A 20,179-nucleotide genomic window follows, 5' to 3' on the forward strand; every position below is an offset into this window, starting at 1 on the left:
AATTTACTTCGATATGATTGTTATTATAGGCTATCAATAATTGCGCATAAAGGCGTTTCTACAGCTATTTCTCTCATAATTAATTTGACAACGCAAAAACATGTCGAAACCACAAATGATCTGTTAGCATTTATACAATCGTACCAAACCGCCATACAAAAATTCCTCACGTGGTTTTTTTTCGTAGACAGATTTTGGGCGGAGTAAAACCTCTCGCTTCGCCTCTTCCTTCCTTTCTAGTTTGGATCAACACTTCCGGAACACTTTCATATCAGTGGAGGCGAACTGAACAGGGCTCTGGGAGGCATAGCTTGACATAACCTTAGCCAAATTGACATCTCGATCTTGTTTCTGGCGTAATTGTCACTACACAAACGGAAAATAAATGACTAAATGCACCCAGGATCACATTGAAAGTAAGTTTATATTTCCACAAACCTCGCAAGATCACATTGACTAATAGCTAAAGCTAGTCCATTAACGTTTGCTAACCGCTGCATTTCTGAACGACGCCGGCTAGGCTAGGTTTAGCAGCTAGCTAGCTAACAACTTAATACCCTGAACTAAAGACAGTGTCTGGACAATTAGCTACCTTTAGCCAGCTAGCTAACGAACTACCTAGACAACATTTTGACCACACAGGGAATGCATCTTGGTTTCACTGTTCTGTTTGTGTGGTGCCGACAGTGGATGGAATTGGGAGTGTTTGTTGCTAGTCAAGTGCGAGTTTCCGTCATTAGTTAACTAGCTAGCTATATCGTTTATGGGCTAATAGCTAACATTAGTGATTCATTTTGTTCTAATAAGTAAAACGGAGAGTCGCTAGTTTATAATAAGTAACGTTAGCTAATGTAAGATATCTACAGTAAGTTAGCTAGTTAGGTCCAGTATCTGTCCCGTTACTCAAAACCTTGTCAGAACCAAACTAGCCAGGTGTCTGAGTTGAGCATTTCAGCCAAACAATATTCGTCTTTCCAGCGAACTAATCTAACCCTTCCTGAAGTAGTATGCAACCTACGTTAGCTAACTGGCTATGCTATCTAGATCATATTAACGTTATGGTCATTGATCCTGTCCAAGTAGTTGAGGCTCGTCATAAAATGTACAATAACTTTTCAATGGCTTTTCCAGGTGGCCTAGCCACATCCTCCTTGAAGATGGGACGCTTATAATAGAGGCTATCTCGTGAAATAACTTTAAGTAAGAATTTGGTTTAAAAAAATATTATAGTTTAATCTACTCTGCTGGTTCGTTGTTATGTTGGTCCTGTTTGGGTTGGAATTTCAGACAATGTTAACAGGAAAGAATCAGGCTATATATAACAAGTTGACGATCTATGGAACCCAGGACTCCCTCCCAAACAGTGGCTGAATTGTTACTGAGTGGGCTATCCTGGCTAAATAAATCAAATGACATGAGCTAAAAAAAAAGTCAGTCCCATCTCCTGTAGTACCTGCGGTGTGTTACAGGGACCACCTGCCAGCAGTCTTAACCAATTCAACATGTAGAATTGTGGACCGCTGTCGTCAATGGTTTCACACCCTTCAGCGTGCCAATCCAAAAACTAAACTAAAGCTTGGGCAGTATGTTCCAATGAGTCTAAAATATGAAGACAATCTAGTCAGCCCTACCCGATCAGATCAAACCTCCAGCAGCATAGTTAGCTAGCTTGCACTGGAGATTGATCCAATGGTCCATTCAAAGCATGGAACTTTTATTTTTTAACAACCTTTACTTGCCATTCTTGACTTGGAAGGCACAGGTGTGGATAACATTTTTTTTTGCGGAATATTCTCTGGGTATCAGAGTTCCACCAACAACTGGAAACCGACATTTTACAAGACACTACATCGAGAATGTAGAAAGTATCAGCAAGTAGGCTAGAGGTTGGTTGAAAATAAACGTACCATGCTTTGAATGTACCATCGCACGTTAGTTAACTATGCTGCTGGAGGTTAGATTCTGATCGGCTAGTCAGAGACCATCGGTGGCAGTCCTGCATCTTTCTGTAGTTTAGAAGAGATGATTTAACATTGGCTGTTTTTTTTCTATTAGTTTAGGCCTGTGTCCAGGTTGTTTTATCCAGACAAAATTACTCCTGCTTTATTTAAATTTACTCTTGGGGATTTCCCAACCTTTCTGCCTGTTTCCAGAGTGTTAAACTTGGTGAGCAGGTGTTCATTTTTTTGTTTTTCTTCACTGCATGTTCTTGACTCCATGGTAACACAGGGCTGTCCATGTTACATCACTGTGTAGCAGGGGTTTATCATAGCCAATTTTTTTTTTTTGAAACGCTCTTTGTAAGCCATAATGCTCTTTAGGCCTAACCTATATTCCAGAGCCTACAGTAAGGTTTAAAATGACACCAAAACTTGCACTATACCATCAGATACTGTCTTAAAGGAGCCCTGTGAAGGCTCAAATTGAACAGGACATTTCCTTTTTTTGTTAAGGTATGAACAACCTGTTTGCATTTTTGTTGTTAATTTGTCATAGTTTGAGCTGTCCATTGTGTAACATGTTTGGCAACATAAGAACTTCACTCCTTGACGGTGTGACATTGTTTCAGTTGATTAAATGCTGCGAATGGAAAGAATACACAGGTCTCTATAAAAACATACATTGTTAGCTATTCAGACAGTGAGAATGTATTTGAAACACACATCAAACAACAACCAGTGTTATCAGCAGTGTAGTGGCTACTGTGTCATTCCACACATTATAGTGTACCACATTATGATTCATAACACCCATAAAACCTAGTGGTAAAAAAGGGAAATGGTTCCAATCGTTTTTCCACCATTCATGTTTCCCATAGGGGATTTTGGAAACACTTCAAATAAGGGCTGTGTTTTGTGTAGGCTTACCCTGGTGTGACATTTTGAGAACTGTAAATCTCTCTAGGACAAGGTGACTTATCAACATATTTGCCTGTTTTTTCCTGCAAAAAATGAAATGCTAATTAGCTGCTAATGTAGCTATTGTAAAGAACTACAAATACCATGATCTGATCTAATGTTAGCTAAATGTAGTAATTAATAAATTGCCTAAGACTCTTTAAATAGACAATGGACAATACCTGTTTGCAAAGGTGTCAGCTAGAGTTGACGTGCAGGGATTTGTCGTCTTGCATCAAGTCTACATTAATGCTAATTATCATTTTCAAATCAGAATAAATAAGTTGAATATATTGATAAGTCACCATGACCATCAACGTGGTTATCAAAATGTCACACCAGGGTAAGCCTACATGAAACACCTCCCTTTAAGTGTTTGTAAAATCCCATATGGGAAAAATAAATGTTGGTAAAATGACTGGAACCATTTCCCTGTTTGACCTCTAGGTTTTATGCGTATTATGACACCTACACTGTGGGGCTCTATAGTAGGCTTAGCCATGAAGTGGGCGAGGTGCACAGAGCTGGACTTCGCATAACAGGAGCTATGCAGAATCCCTTCAGGGAGGAGGGAGCGTTCCACTAGTTCTGAAGTGGGAATATGTGAGGGTGGTGTGACTGAGTCACTGCAAGCGTGAGACACACACAAACATTCTCTATTGAAACACCAGCCTTTGTCACAATGACATGTAAAAGACCTGCCCCTGTACTTTTTTTATTTGTCCTGCCTTAAGAAAAAAACTGCCTATTTTCATTGGGCAGTAACTGGATTGAAGTGTAAAAACCCCTCCATCCACAGCCTTTTCACTCCATAGAACTAGTAAGGCATCAGTGAACCTGAAATTGCAATGAAATCCTAGAATGTCTTGAATTAGTGCACATGGAACATGACCACTCTGAAAACAATCCATAAATAAATAGGCCTGTCAAACATACTGTAGGTCTAAATTCATTATTTTCCCTGATAATTTCCTCCAATATTGGACTGTTCATGGCACTGCCTTTTTGCTAAAGTTATCCTCCACATTGCCGGTAGATCGGTTTAGATTGAGAAAAGGGTCTCCAAACCAGCCTTGTAACAAACTATGGCCTTAGTGAAACAGTCAAAGGTTTGAAGGTCTTGCATCTAGGGTGCAGGAAGCACAGAACTATCTTTGTCTTTTGATAGCCATCTCACAGTGACTGCTTTTTTCCCCTCTATCACTTCTCCTCTGCGAATAGAAACTCTTTGATCCAAGCGCAGGAAATCTCTCATAGGAAGCTGGCCTAATTTGTGAGATCCCATGTCACTCAGCTGAATAACAAACCATATTGTGGAGTACATTGACATATCCCTAGCACCAAGGCCCTCTCCTGCCATTGTCAGAGGGAGATGGAGCAGACAATTGTAGGAAATGAAGGGGGATCTGAAGACATTGATTTTCTATAATGACTTTCTATAATGAATTATTAACCAAATGCTTAATGTTTTCTGCAGGTTGGTGAGACCTGTCCTGCTATGTTTCATTTCGGTCTAGTAGTGGCAAATATATCATATACCATCATGATTACTGAGGCTAGGTCAATTCCCCAAAATGTGTGATGTAGTCTTAAATTTGTTAATGTATGGGAAATGATTGATTCACCTAGTATGTAGGCCTATCCACTATAATGGTTGTAGTTTAGTTAATAGCCTAAACTCTCACTGTGTAGGTAGTACAGTATATAGGTAGCCTACGTATGTCTATTAGTTACAAATATGGTATATTTTCTAAAAGGAAGCCAGCTAGTGATGGCTATTTAACAGTCTGATGTCCTTGAGATAGAAACTGTTTTTCAGTCTCTCGTTCCCAGCTTTGATGCACCTGTACTGACCTCGCCTTCTGGATGATAGCGGGTTGAACAGGCTGTGGCTCTGGTGGTTGTGCTTGATGTTTTTTTGGCATTCCTGTGACATTGGGTGCTGTAGGTGTCCTGGAGGGCAGGTAGTTTCCCCCCGGTGATGTGTTGGGCAGACCGCACCACCCTCTGGAGAGCCCTGCGATTGCGGGCCATGCAGTTGTCATATACAGCCTGTTAGGATGCTCTCAATTATGCTTCTGTAAAAGTTTTAGGGTTTTCACCACACTGTCTGTGTGGGTGAACTTTTTCAGATCGTCAGTGATGTGTACGCCTAGGAACTTGAAGCTTTCCACCCTCTTCACTGCGTTCCCTTCGATATGGATAGGGGTGTGCTCCCTCTGCTGTTTCCTGAAGTCCACGATCAGCGCCTTTGTTTTGTTGAGTAAGAGGTTATTTTCCTGACACCACACTCTGAGAGCTCTCACCTCCTCCCGGTAGGCTGTCATTGTTAGTAATCAGGCCTACTACTGTTGCGTCGTCTGCAAACTTGATCAATGAGTTTAAGGCATGCGTCGGCCACGCAGTCATGGGTGAATAGGGAGTACGGGGGGGGGGGGGGGGGCTGAGCACGCACCCTTGTGGGGCCCCTATGTTGAGGATCAGTGAAGTGGAGGTGTTGTTTCCTACCCTCACCACCTGGGGAAGACCCATCAGGAAGTCCAGGACCCAGTTGCATACAGTGGGGTTCAGACCCAGGGCCTCAAGCTAAAAGATGAGCTTGGATGTTACTATGGTGTTGAATGCCAAGCTCTAGTCAACGAGCAGCATTCTTACATAGGTATTCCTCTTGTCCAGATGAGATGGTGTTATCGCTATTGCATCGTCTGTGGATCTATTGGGGTGGTAAGCAAATTGAAGTGGGTCTAGGGTGTAAGGTAGAGCTGATATGATCCTTGACTAGCCTCTCAAAGCACTTCATGATGACAGAAGTGAGTGTTACGGGGCAATAGTCATTAGGTTCAGTTACCTTATGTTCCTGTACCCAAGAAAGCAATGGTAGACATCTTGAAGCAAGTGGGGACAGCAGACTGGGATAGGGAGTGATTGAATATGTCTGTAAACACTCCAGCCAGCTAGTCTGCACATGCTCTGAGGACGCAGCTAGGGATGCCGTCAGGGCCGGCGGCCTTGCGAGGGTTAACATGCTTAAATGTCTTACTCACGTCGGCCACGGAGAAGGAGAGCCCACAGCGGTGGCACTGTGTTATCCTCGATGCGTGCGAAATTGATGTTTAGCTTGTCCGGAAGCAAGACGGCGGTGTACGACGTGGCTGGTTTCCCCTTTGTAATCCGGGATTGTCTGTAGACCCTGCCACATTTGTCTCGTGGTTTAACAGTTGAATTGTGACTCCACTTAGTCTCTATACTGACGTTTTGCCTGTGATTGCCTTACGGAGGGAATAACTACACTGTTTGTATTCAACCATATTCCCAGTCACCTTGCCATGGTTAAATGCGGTGGTTCGCGCTTTCAGTTTTGTGCGAATGCTGCCATCTATCCGCTGTTTCTGGTTTGGTTTGAGTACACTTCCTGATGAACTCTGTCATAGCCGTGTATTCGTCAATGTTATTCTGAGGCTACCCGGAACATTTCACAGTCCGCGTGATCAAAACAATCTTGACGCATGGATTCTGATTGGTCAGACCAGTGTTGAATAGACCTTAGCACAGGTACTTCCTGTTTGAATTTCTGCCTATAGGAAGGGAGTAGCAAAATAGAATCGTGATCAGATTTGTAGAAGGGACTGCAGGGGAGGGCCTTGTAGGCATTTTGAAAAGTTGAGTAGCAGTGGTCCAATATTTAACCTACGTGAGTACTACAGGTTCCCTGTGTTGCCATAAACCCAGGCCACAGCCCTTGCATTGAATAGGGAGGTTAAGGGGACTGGCTACTAATGCTTCCACATCCCTCTCATTCCTCTTCATGGCCTTGGCAAATTATCGCCAATCTGCACTGCCTCTGTACTTATGAGGTGAATAATATCAATTAAGAAAATACTGGCTTGGAGGAGGGGGGGCTGATAATGTAACCCCTGCATGTAATCTGAGATTTATGTGACTGATTTTGAATTTGGTAATATTTGTCTTGTGAGTCATATCATTCGTATTGAGATGGCTGTCAAACATGTTGTGAAGACAATTGATACTGTGGGAGTCATTAAATATTTATGGAGCCACCTCTTGAAATTTGCTAAATTATTAAATGTATTACATTTTTGTGTGTGCAGAAAACAACAGGATAATAATATTGCAAACCCTAGGATGAGGCTAAGTGTTAGGCTACTTTACATAGGCCTATGTGGAAAAACTTGTGAATAGTGCAGGATGGCACATCTGAACTGTCCAGCAAGCTTGTCAAACTGGGGAATACCATGGTGCTCTGGGAAAAAGTATTCTGAAAGTATAAATTAAGGACTCTCCTGTAGATAAACTCTGGTAAACAATATAGTTGAAGTGGTCAGAATGTTTTTTTTGTGGAGTTCTTTTATTGTCATGGGTTATCATGGGTTATCAATACCTAGTCACTGCATGGTTCATCTCAGCAGGAAAATTAAATTAGACTATTTCTGACATTTCCTTTCCTCTCGTTTCCAGGATACCTGTGAAAGCTCTTGCTTCCCACCCAAATGTCAAGGTCACAGTGACCGGGGCGGGCGGAGGCAGAGCCCGTTGCCCCGGCCCCTTTGCCCAGCTGCAGAGCAGCCCCTGTCAGGGAGCACATCCTCCCATTCCAGTCCTCTGGGTGGCACCTTGAGCCATGGAGCACTCACGGGAGAAAGAGGGTGAGAGACCTGCACGCAGCAACAAGGCAGGTCAGGGGCGCAGCGGGCACTCGCGCCCCTCGGGATCAGGCTCCTCCGGAGTGCTCATGGTGGGGCCCAACTTCCGTGTGGGCAAGAAGATCGGCTGTGGTAACTTTGGAGAGCTGAAGTTAGGTAAGAACAGCATAACCCTTTAAATAATATATTTGGGGTGTTTGAAAACGACAATACAGTATATACTGGATGTGTGAACATTTGTTTAAAGCTGAAAATGTTGGTCCTTGACTATGTTCTACTCCTCTTGGAAATGTGAAACCTTGTTCACTGATATTCCTAGTTCCTTCTCCACCATACTATCAAATTGTACATGGTGCTTAACTGTGTACACTTTGTTAAACACTGTTAATCTTATCATATCTCAACATGATGAATCAAATTGGATGCAATGACGGCATCATAATGAGTTCAGGCCCCAGCTAATCTGCCATGGCTGTAGTCACTTGAATGGACACCCAGATTACATTTTCATTATGGATAATAACTTTGAGAGCTGAATGTCTATCCCCCTGCACCTCCATCTAAGATATCTGGGTTGTCTAATGACTCTTCTCCAGGTAGGACAGTGAGGAGCATTAAGTCATATGAAATGACTGAGCTATAGCCAGAAAGCTCAGGCTTTACTGTTTGTACTGAAATGGCTCTGTCCTGAAACTGGTTGAGAGACTAAGATTTGCCTTCCCTCTGCTCTGCTGCTGCCCACATGGAAAATAGTCCGGGAGGGGGTGGGCGAGAGAATAGCTTTTCTCTGGTATCCTCCATGCATGCACTGCTGAAGTTCGGAGGCCTATTGTTTGCCTATGGCATTGTCACTCAGCATGAGTGTGGCTTGGTTCCATAGGCTCATCGACTCACTTTTGAGGGATTTAATAAAGGCCTTAACTCTCCTGACATTTAAAAAGCCTACAGGTTGTAAGACATCTTAACATTTTATGTAAATACTTAATGACTTAGGAGGGAGTTGTTATTCAGTCCTGTGTTGTCTTTTGACGAGATTGAATCAAATTTTACTTTGTTATAGAAATGGGCGATATGGACAAAAATCCATATTGTGGTGTTGTAATAATAAATAGAATGTTAAGTTTCTAACATTAATGTGCACCAGTTTTTTTTTTTATGATCCTTTAAACTACTACTAGTTTGATGGTTGTAGCCATCTGTGTCTGTGTCGATACATTTTTGGTTTATCGTCCTAACTCTACTTTGTTAATCAAGGGACCTCACAACAAATTGTTTAATGTTGAAATTCCAGCAATCTCAATGTTCAAGCAGAGGATTGTGTTTGTTTTGAATAGAACATGTCACAAGGTGTCTTCATTGAGCTGGTGCTAACCATAAAATAAGCCTCCATGATGTGTACACTAAACCTTTAACCTTTTTAGTCTGGAATCTCAAAATATTAGTGGTCCATTTCAAAATGCAAAATTTCACTTTATGTAGTATTTTTAAGTAAACTACTTGAATCCTACAATTATCAATGTTCTCCCACTGTCCTACGTATTACCCCAAACTTATACAAATATAATTTCACTGCTCTGCGCAGGATCATTGCATCCAAACACAAGCCTTGTTGTTCTCACTTTCCTACCTAGTGTCACACTGTTGGCGTCAGCACTTTCATTCTCAGCTTGCCCCGCAAACGTGCTGAGTTTCACATGCCTGCAAGGGGATTTATGCCGCACTTCTCTCAGATGACACCTTTTGTATTGCAATATCACTTACAGCAGGGGTTGGCAAAAGGCAGCCCAGGGAAAGAATTGTGGGCCCCCAAAGTAAAATAGAGTTAAATTAATAGGAGGGATTTATTTTTTTGGGTCAAATTCCTGGTGATTTGTCTTTCATCTAAAATGAGTTTCATTCAGGAAATCTGTTCACCAAGTATTCCCACGAATAAGAGACATACAATGCCTTAGTGTGCACCCCTTGACTTTTTAGTTGTTAGTTAGATTTTTTTTGTCACTGGCCTACACACAATACCCCATAATGTTAGTGGAATTGTTTTTATTATTAATTAACAAAGAAAAGCTGAAATGTCTTGTCAAGTATTCAACCTCTTTGTTATGGCAAGCCTAAATAAGTTCAAGATTAAACATTTGCATAACAATTCACTTAAATTGCATAGACTCTGTATGCAATAATAGTGTTGAATGTGGCTTTTGAATGACTCATCTCTGTTCCCCACACATACAATTATCTGTAAGGTCCCTCAGTCGAGCAGTACATTTCAAACACAGATTCAACCACAAAGACCAGGTAAGCAGACATTGAATATCCCTTTGAGCATGGTGAAGTTATTAATCACACTTTGGATGGTGTGTCAATACACCCAGTCACAACAAAGATACAGGTGTCCTTCCCAGCTAAGTTGCAGGAGATGAGGGAAACTGCTCGGGGATTTTCCCATGAGGCCAGTGGTAACTTTTAAACAGAGATTAATGGCTGTGATGGGAGAGCTGAGTAGTACATTGTAGTTACTCCACAATACTAACCTAATTGAGATTTAAAAGGAAGCCTGTACAGAATAAAAATATTTTTAAATCATGCATCCTGTTTGCAGTAAGGTATTGAAGTAAAACTGCAAAAAATGTGGCAAAGAAATTAACTTTATGTTCTGAATGCAAAGTATTATGTTTGGGGCAAATCCAATACAACACATTACTGAGTACCACACTCCATATTTTCAAGCATAGTGGTGGCTGCATCAAGTTATGGGTATGCTTGTGATCATTAAGGATGGGAGTTTTTCAGGATAAAAATAAATGGAATGGAGCTAAGCACAGGCAAAATGCTAAAGGAAAACATGGTTCCATCTGCTTTCTGTCAGACACTGGGAGATGAATTCAACTTTCAGCAGGACAATAACCTAAAACACAAGGCCAAATCTACACTGGAGTTGCTTTCTAAGAAGTTGGTGAAATGTTCCTGATTGACTGAGTTAGTTTTGACTTAAAACTACTTGAAAATCTGTGGCAAGATCTGAAAATAGTTGTCTATGATCAACAACCAATTTGACAAAGCTTGAATAATTTAGAAAATGATAATCGGGAAATGTCTCACAGTCCAGGTGTCCAAGGCTCTGAGACTAACCCAGAAAGACTCACAGCTGTAATTGCTGCAAAAGGTGATTCTACAATTTGACTGTGTGAACATATATGTAAATTAGATTTCTGCATTTCAATATCAGTAAATGTGCAAACTTTTCTAAATACATGTTTTCACTTTCATTGTGATATTTAATCCATTTTGAATTCAGGCTGTAACACAACAATGTGGAATAAGTCAGGGGGTGTGAGTACTTAAGGCACTGTATGTGATCGTGTCTCAATGTAATTAAGGTATACAATTACGATTTTGATATCTAAATCTATTTCTGGGCTTAGTTGTGGTCCAATTTGCAGTGTGAAAATTGTTATAATTGTGTTCCTGCCCACTGACCATCCTCTCCGCCAAAATTTGGCCCGCGGCTGAGTCTTGTCTTCCCCTGACTTAGGAGAGAATGTATGCCTCGCTCACTCTATTACCATCAGAGACAGATCATTCGAGGAAAATGGAGGAAAAAATTACTTTGGCTTTGTTCATTCATTTGAAGTTGGTAGTTTTATGCAGGACATGCACCCAGTGATAGGCTACACATGATGGGGTTCACAAACTGCAATACATGGCATTGCACAATAGGCATATGCAGATGCCTAATGGTGCATTTAGTGGCCCCTGGTTATTGTCCTCATCTCAACTGTCCAATTCGAACGTTGTACGTCTCTGACTTTCCAGATGCTTTGTTCAGTCATCACTGATATTTGTGAATCATGTGTCTTCGAGACCTATGGGAGTTTAAATGGTTCCTTAAGACTCCTAAAATATTCCTTGGTGACTGCACTGGATGTGCCATCTCGTCTGTTTGAAATAAGTTGTTTACCCAACCTTCTAATAACCCTTTCTTTTGTTATCCAGGTAAAAATCTCTACACCAATGAATATGTTGCAATAAAATTGGTAAGTATAGAGCCTTTATTAGGGTTGGGCGGTGTTCTGATTTTAATATTGTCCTTCTCTCACCACGGGATTTACGGTATTACTGGTTTAGTACACAAGGGGGCTCCAAAAACACCAAGCCTATTGGGCATCTCTTACCAGAATGCTAACCAAATAAGCACAAGTAATAGCCAATTTCCACATAGGCTGCTAGCTAAATATGCTAAAGAGCGTAAACACAAATAAGTGAATTGCAAAGACAGGCAATCCAGCTCATAAAGTTATAGATGTGTAGGTAATAGCTACCGAATGTCTTTTTTGTTGAATTTGGACATTTGCAAGGCGATTTCAACGATAGACATTGTGCAAATGAACAAAGTTTTTATGCATGCTTGTCTGAAGGAAGAACAATACTGCCTCTGGAGCAGCATGTCTACATGCTGTGTCTGAAGTCGGCAGAGTAATGGGCCTGCCTCCCCTGCTCGGGAAGGAGCAGACGGGCCAAGAACGGACTGGAGAAAAAAAACACAATGAAATGAAGATAACAGTGGCAGCTGTACAAATAACTTATCCAAAGGGCTTTGACTTTTCAAACATGGCAGAAAGCTAACACGATATGATGCCCCGTCACCTTATTAATAAAGTCACTTACTAAGATAACACGACCCCTGAGTTGAACTTGCTAACGCAGAGTTCTGTGCAGGAAATCTATATCAAACGCATAACAAATACCTTTCTGCATTTTGTAAGCATAGATCTAAAATACTACTTGTTGTAATTTCTGCTTGGCATCCGACTAATTTTGTGCTTCAGTTGCGCTTCTAAACTCTGAGAATTCACAAAATGGGCATTCTATTAGCAGACAGTGCTCTGACTGGTGTGTAGCTACTGTTCTCCCGTACTTAAGTTTAAACCGTTCTTTGGTAAAATGCGAGATGAGCTGATTTTAAATAAACAAAACATTAGGAAATGTAGCTGGCTGCATTCTTTCTATGATAGGCCTTAACATTATAAATATGATGGCCATGCATCGTTTTTGCAAGAAATACCTTGCATTTTCTTTGTGATCTCATTTACTTGTGGCTGCCATTTCAAATAGCGTTGCACTTCTGTAGTTATCTGATGAAAATAAAGCTGTTTTCTGCTGAATGAGTTGCACTAATGTATGTTCTGTGAAGGAAAACTGTAGTTGCATGATCCTGATCACTCTATTGAAGCAACAAAAAAAAAAAGGACTTTCAATAAAAAACACGACCCCTGTCAGTACACTGCTGGACCTGCTCCCGCGTTCTCCCATTGTGCTATTGACAATCAAATGTGACTGGCTCAGCTGTTCTGGGGAGCTACTTAATTTTTTATTTTATTTAACTGTTATTTAGCTAGGTGAGTCAGTTAAGAACAAATTCTTATTTTACAATTTAAATTATTTTTTAAAACATTTATTTGCTTTATCTTGGTCAGGTCGCAGTTGTAAATGAGAACTTACCTGGTGAAATAAAATGAATGTTCCTTTTTTTCGTTGACTGCTTACCCCGGCCAAACCCTCCCCTAACCGGGACAACGCAGGGCCAAGTTTGCGCTGCCCTATACTTAAGCTTCATAATGTGACTTGTGAAATGAAGAACGCAATCTGCTTCATCTCCTAATGCATTGCACAAGTTGACTGCAGGTATTTACTTAAAGAGACTGGGGGAAAAAAAGAAAAGTTTAAACCGTATGGAAAAACCATCCCGTTGCTATTTTCAAATACCCCGGTATACCATCCAAGCCTTATTTCTGATTATTTCCCTCATGAGATTATCCTCTTTCTAAAGTGAATTGACCCAATGAGCAGCTATCAAAATCATGATATAATATTTTATTTAAAAAATATTTATTTTAATAGTCAATTACATGCTAATTAATGAATTTCTGAACCTTAATTTGAAAGTAGTTTGTTTGAATGATAATTCATTTCATTAATTTTCATTTATTGTAGGTGTAATTCATATTGTGTAGTGAATGAAAAGCCCACCTTCAAATGAAGTTTCCTTTTTGTATTATTCTTCCAGGAACCAATCAAATCAAGGGCACCACAGCTGCATTTGGAGTACCGGTTTTACAAAACATTAGGCAGCACAGGTAAGACCTCCACTCTTCTATCCACCCTTCTATCTCCATCCTCTCTTCCTTTTTTCTGTCTCATTGATCACTCCTACTGACCTGAGGTCACCAGATTGGTGAGGTTCTGTATGAAGACTGTGCCCGTTCTTAAAGGGTAGGTAGCATAAACGTAACATATGGATTTGCATTAATATACTCATCAGAAGTCCCAATGCAAAGTTACACCTCTTCTATTTTGAGTTATTACATGCAATCGATCAGAATGCCGAAGTCATGCCAGAAATTATTTTTGCGAGGTGTGATGCAATTTGAGAGTACTGGTAAAGCCAGCCTATTCCCTGAATTGTAAACGCCAACAGAAATAACTTGAAATGTAACTTCAATTTCATGTAACTTCAAACTTCAAACTTCAAATTTGCAATCATGACTACTGGTTTCAATTAAATTTTCAGCCAACTTGCAAGCAAATACTTTACGAATATTGTTACAAATCAGCTTACCGTGTTGCTAGCCATCTAGCCTGCTAACATTAGCCCTACTAGCCTGCTAACGTTAGCCCTAGCAGCCTTCTTGCGTTACATTAGCACTGCATGAGTCAGCCATTTGCTATCAACACCTAGCTTACAGCTACATTAAAGTAAGCCGACGCTTTGGAAATGCATAACTCCATCTAACCAGTTATCAAATAATGTTACAGGTATATGCAGTTCTTTTGGCTAGCCAGCAAAATGTAATTATTTTAGCCTGCTATCCAGCATACCCAGCTAACTTGTCTAGCTAGCCAACCACCACAGTCGACATAGCTCAGTAATAAGCCAGAGAACAACACCAACTAGTCTAGCACAGGCAGGAACCCACGGAAGACTTGACAGTTGCATTAGCAACCAAAGAAAAGCCAAGGAAAGAGGCCCTACAGAGGGAGATGCCATTTCACAGACCGAGGGAGAGATCGCTAATCCAATATAGTGAGGCAATAGTCCGAGACGGCATTGGGCATAGGGGAAGAGTCAACAACGACAATCGAAGGAAGACTCCAGGCAGATGGTAATGATCACAACAGCACAGTCAGTCAGCTACTGTAGCACACTAGTACTAAGCCCAAGGTTGAAAAACTCAGGTAGCCTACTTCACGGAGATCACGCGGCCCCCACATGTGGGGTATCTGATTGCTTGTTTAGATCGCACCTCTTCGTGATTGGTGGATTGTAGCTCACCAATGCCAACACACACTGAATGGCTAGTGGCTAACGTTAAACAGCTCGAGCAAGCTAACGCAGAGTAGATTTTCCATATGACATTGCGAAATATTGCATTGTTGTTAGTTTAAATAAAATCAAATGTATTTATTTAGCCCTTCGTACATCAGCTGATATCTCAAAGTGCTGTACAGAAACCCAGCCTAAAACCCCAAACAGCAAGCAATGCAGTTGTAGAAGCACGGTGGCTAGGAAAAACTCCCTAGAAAGGCCAAAACCTAGGAAGAAACCTAGCGAGGAACCAGGCTATGAGGGGTGGCCAGTCCGCTTCTGGCTGTGCCGGGTGGAGATTATAACAGAACATGGCCAAGATGTTCAAATGTTCATAAATGACCAGCATGGTCAAATAATAATAATCACAGGCAGAACAGTTGAAACTGGAGCAGCAGCACGGCCAGGTGGACTGGGGACAGCAAGGAGTCATCATGCCAGGTAGTCCTGAGGCATGGTCCTAGGGCTCAGGTCCTCCAAGAGAGAAAGAAATAGGGAATTAGAGAGCATACTTAAATTCACACAGGACACTGGATAAGGCAGGAGAAGTACTCCAGATATACCAAGCTGACCATAGCCCCCCGACACAAACTACTGCAGCATAAATACTGGAGGCTGAGAGGGGTCAGGAGACACTGGCCCCGTCCGATGACACCCCCGGACAGGGCCAAACAGGAAGGATATAACCCCACCCACTTTGCCAAAGCACAGCCCCCACACCACTAGAGGGATATCTTCAACCACCAACTTGCCATCCTGAGACAAGGCTGAGTATAGCCCACAAAGATCTCCGCCACGGCACAACCCAAGGGGGGGCGCCAACCCACTCTAGTGACGCACCCCTCCTCGGGACGGCATGAAAGAGGACCAGTAAGCCAGTGACTCAGCCCCTGTAATAGGGTTAGATGCAGAGAATCCCAGTGGAAAGAGGGGAACCGGCCAGGCAGAGACAGCAAGGGCGGTTCGTTGCTCCAGAGCCTTTCCGTTCACCTTCACACTCCTGGGCCAGACTACACTCAATCATATGACCTACTGAAGAGATGAGTCTAAAACGGATCCTTGAGGAACACCGAAATTTACAGTTGATTTGTCAGAGGACAAACCATCCACAGAGACAAACTGATATCTTTCCGACAGATAAGTTCTAAACCAGGCCAGAACTTGTCCGTGTAGACCAATTTGGGTTTCCAATCTCTCCAAAAGAATGTGGTGATCGATGGTATCAAAAGCAGCACTAAGGTCTAGGAGCACGAGGACAGATGCAAAGCCTCAGTCTGATGCCATTTAAAGGTCATTTACCACCTTAACAAGTGCACTCTCAGTGCTATGATGGGGTCTAAAACCAGACTGAAGCATTTCGTATACAATGTTTTTCTTCAGGAAGGCAGTGAGGTGCTGCGCAACAGTCTTTTCTAAAATTTTTGAGAGGAATGGAAGATTCGATATAGGCCGATGTTTTTAAAAATATTTTCTGGGTCAAGGTTTGGCTTTTTCAAGAGGCTTTATTACTGCCACTTTTAGTGAGTTAGGTACACATCCGGTGGATAGAGAGCCGTTTATTATGTTCAACATAGGAGGGCCAAGCACAGGAAGCAGCTCTTTCAGTAATTTAGTTGGAATGGGGTCCAGTATGCAGCTTGAAGGTTTAGAGGCCATGATTATTTTCATCATTGTGTCAAGAGATATAGTACTAAAACACTTGAGCGTCTCTCTTGATCCTAGGTCCTGGCAGAGTTGTGCAGACTCAGGACAACTGAGCTTTGAAGGAATAAGCAGATTTAAAGAGGAGTCCGTAATTTGCTTTCTAATAATCATGATCTTTTCCTCAAATAAGTTCATGAATTTATCACTGCTGAAGTGAAAGGCATCCTCTCTTGGGGAATGCTGCTTTTTAGTTAGCTTTGCGACAGTATCAAAAATAAATTTCGCATTGTTCTTATTTTCCTCAATTAAGTTGGAAAAATAGGATGATCGAGCAGCAGTAAGGGTTCTTCGATACTGCACGGTACTGTCTTTCCAAGCTAGTCGGAAGACTTCCAGTTTGGTGTGGCGCCAATTCCGTTCCAATTTTCTGGAAGCTTGCTTCAGAGCTCTGGTATTTTCTGTATACCAGGTGTCGTGGAAATGACCTGTATTACCAAATCATGAGAGAGCAAACCACACACACAGGTCAGAGTTATCATAAAGTCCATCTTTAATTATGAGCTTCACCATAGCCCTGTGACTCTCAGATCAATTCAGTGTCTATAAATTAATTCTCTGAGAGTACTTACAAAACAGTTCTTAGTATAATTTATAGCCAAGACACACCCATCAAATCACATGACGAATAACAGATCTTAGGAACATTACACAAAGGAAGATTTACTTGTAAAAGGAGTATCCCATAGCCAGACAGCATTAGGTATATATTTTCGTTCAGTTTGCCCTCTTAGACAAGGTTCTACTTAGTACCAAAACATTACCTCATCCAATGGCATATATCAATTGTCAATTCTAGGTACTCCCATCAAAAATACAACCCCTTTTGGACAAGATCACGGATTGGAGTGACTGGCACACAGACATTGTGGAGCCAACTAACTGGTTCCCCATTAATCACACCATCCCTTCACATGGTTTAGGAATAGTTACAGACACATTCACAGATAAGACAAACCTGACCTCTCCCCTCTCTGGGCCCCAAGTAACTTTTTCCCACAAGCATACTTATGAACATTGATAAAACATCTTCTTTATCAATGTTACCTAAAGGATTCTGATTCTGCCACAACACAGGGAGCTAGTTTCTTATGATAAATGTTTTTAGGGGTGCAACTGCATCTAGGGTATTGCACAAGGTTAAATTGAGTTCCTCAGTTAGGTGGTTAACTGATTTTTGTCCTCTGACGTCCTTGTGTAGACAGAGGGAGTCTGGAAGGGCATCAAGGAATCTTTGTGTTGTCTGTGAATTTATAGCACAACTTTTGATGCTCCTTGGTTGGGGTCTGAGCAGATTATTTGTTGCAATTGCAAATGTGATAAAATGGTGGTCCGATTATGAGGAAAAACATTAAGATCCACAACATTTATTCCATGGGACAAAACTAGGTCCAGAGTATGACTGTGACAGTGAGTAGGTCCAGAGACATGTTGGACAAAACCCACTGAGTCGATGATGGCTCCGAAAGCCTTTTGGAGTGGGTCTGTGGACTTTTCCATGTGAATATTAAAGTCACCAAAAATTAGAATATCTGCTATGACTACAAGGTCCGATAGGAATTCCGGGAACTCGATGAGGAATGCTGTATATGGCCCATGAGGCCTGTAAACAGTTGCTATAGAAAGTGATTGAGTAGGCTGCATAGATTTCATGGCTAGAAGCTCAAAAGACGAAAACGTCATATTTTTATTTTATTTTTGTAAATTGAAATTTGCTATCGTAAATGTTAGCAACACCTCCGCCTTTGCGGGATGCACGGGGGATATGGTCACTAGTGTAACCAGGAGGTGAGGCCTCATTTAACACGGTAAATTCATCAGGCTTAAGCCATGTTTCAGTCAGGCTAATCACATCAAGATTATGATCAGTGATTATTGACTCTATTTGCCTTTTGAAGTAAGGGATCTAACATTAAGTAGCCCTATTTTGAGATGTGAGGTATCATGATCTCTTTCAATAATGACCGGAATGGAGGAGGTCTTTATCCTAGTGAGATTGCTGAGGCGAACACTGCCATGTTTAGTTTTACCCAACCTAGGTTGAGGCACAGACACGGTCTCAATGGGGATAGCTGAGCTGACTACACTGACTGTGCTAGTGGCAGACTCCACTATGCTGGCAGGCTGGCTAACAGCCTGCTGCCTGGCCTGCACCCTATTTCATTGTGGAGCTCGAGGAGTTAGAGCCCTGTCTATGTTGGTAGATAAGATGAGAGCACCCCTCCAGCTAGGATGGAGTCCGTCACTCCTCAGCAGGTCAGGCTTGGTCCTGTTTGTGGGTGAGTCCCAGAAAGAGGGCCAATTACCTACAAATCTTTTGGGAGGGGAAGAAAACCGTTTTCAACCAGCGATTGAGTTGTGAGACTGCTGTAGAGCTCATCACTCCCCCTAACTGGGAGGGGGCCATCGACAATTACGCGATGCCGACACATCTTTTTAGCTGATTTACATGCTGAAGCTATGTTGCGCTTGGTGACCTCTGACTGTTTCATCCTAACATCGTTGGTGCCCACGTGGGTAACAATATCTCTATACTCTACACTCGCCAGTTTTAGCTTTAGCCAGCACCATTTTCAGATTAGCCTTAACGTCGGTAGCCCTGCCCCCTAGTAAACAGTGTATAATCGCTGGATGAATCGTTTTAAGTCTAATACTGCGGGTAATGGAGTCGCCAATGACTAGGGTTTTCAATTTGTCAGAGCTAATGGTGGGAAGCTTTGGCGTCTCAGACCCCGTAACGGGAGGAGTAGAGACCAGAGAAGGCTTGGCCTCTGACCGTTGCTTAATGCGGGGGGAAAAACGGTTGAAAGTTTGTCGGCTGAATGAGCGACACCGGTTGAGCATTCCTACACCATTTCCCTCCAGAAACCATGAGAAAGTTGTCTGGCTGTGGGGACCGTGCGAGGGGATTTATACTAACTTTACTATCTGTACTTACTGGTGGCACAGACGCTGTTTCAGCCTTTCCTGCACTGAAATTACCCTTGCCTAACGATTGCGTCTGAAGCTGGGCATGCAGCACTGCTATCCTCGCCGGAAGGCGATCGTTCTCCTGTATATTATGAGTACAGCGACTGCAATTAGAAGGCATCATGTTAATGTCCTGACGACCCACGTCCAGGATAAAGCGTCCGAAGTGAAAAAGTTAAAAGCAATAAAGTTGAGTGAGGGAAAAACCAAAAATATAAACAGTAATTAAAAAGTAAAAACCGTAAAGTTGTCAAGTAGCAAAGTAATGTTGGCAACAAAACGCACAGCAACACGTAAACAAGTTTAGAAGGTATTCGGAAATAAGTGAAATATGTAAAACCCCCCCAAACACAGCTTTGTAGTCATAGTTGTAGTAACAATCTGGTTACCTAAATTACTAAGTATTTTACTACACTGTGTTCATTTGGTGTGTAAAAACTTATGATTCCTACCCTTTAATTGTCACACGAAAGAAGAATTACCAAGCTCTTCTGTTTTGGAAATTTCACCGGGCCTTAGTGTCTGACAGGTTGAAGGCACTCAATAGTAATCAATTGCACTGGGTGTGTGTTAGGGCTGCACAATTAATC

The 20,179-nt window shown here is 41.8% G+C and overlaps 1 protein-coding gene across 7 annotated transcripts in view; it reads left to right on the forward strand.

Annotated features, from left to right (window-relative positions):
• Nucleotides 1–224: 224 nt before the first annotated feature.
• csnk1g1 (casein kinase 1, gamma 1) overlaps nucleotides 225–20,179 on the forward strand; it is a 69,788-nt gene continuing 49,833 nt past the window's right edge. For 4 of the 7 annotated variants that reach the window (XM_021573399.2, XM_021573428.2, XM_021573408.2 and 1 more), the window contains exons 1-4: nucleotides 226–416; nucleotides 7,374–7,714; nucleotides 11,549–11,589; nucleotides 13,620–13,689. In XM_021573399.2, the coding sequence (XP_021429074.1) occupies nucleotides 7,537–7,714; nucleotides 11,549–11,589; nucleotides 13,620–13,689 (289 nt within the window). In that variant the 5' untranslated portion in view covers nucleotides 226–416; nucleotides 7,374–7,536. Of the gene's footprint in view, nucleotides 417–7,373; nucleotides 7,715–11,548; nucleotides 11,590–13,619; nucleotides 13,690–20,179 lie in introns of all 7 variants that reach the window. The other 3 variants (XM_021573417.2, XM_021573421.2, XM_021573437.2) reach the window with 1 other exon arrangement.

This window comes from Oncorhynchus mykiss, chromosome 2 (assembly GCF_013265735.2).
Source record: "Oncorhynchus mykiss isolate Arlee chromosome 2, USDA_OmykA_1.1, whole genome shotgun sequence".
Lineage (NCBI taxonomy): Eukaryota > Metazoa > Chordata > Actinopteri > Salmoniformes > Salmonidae > Oncorhynchus > Oncorhynchus mykiss.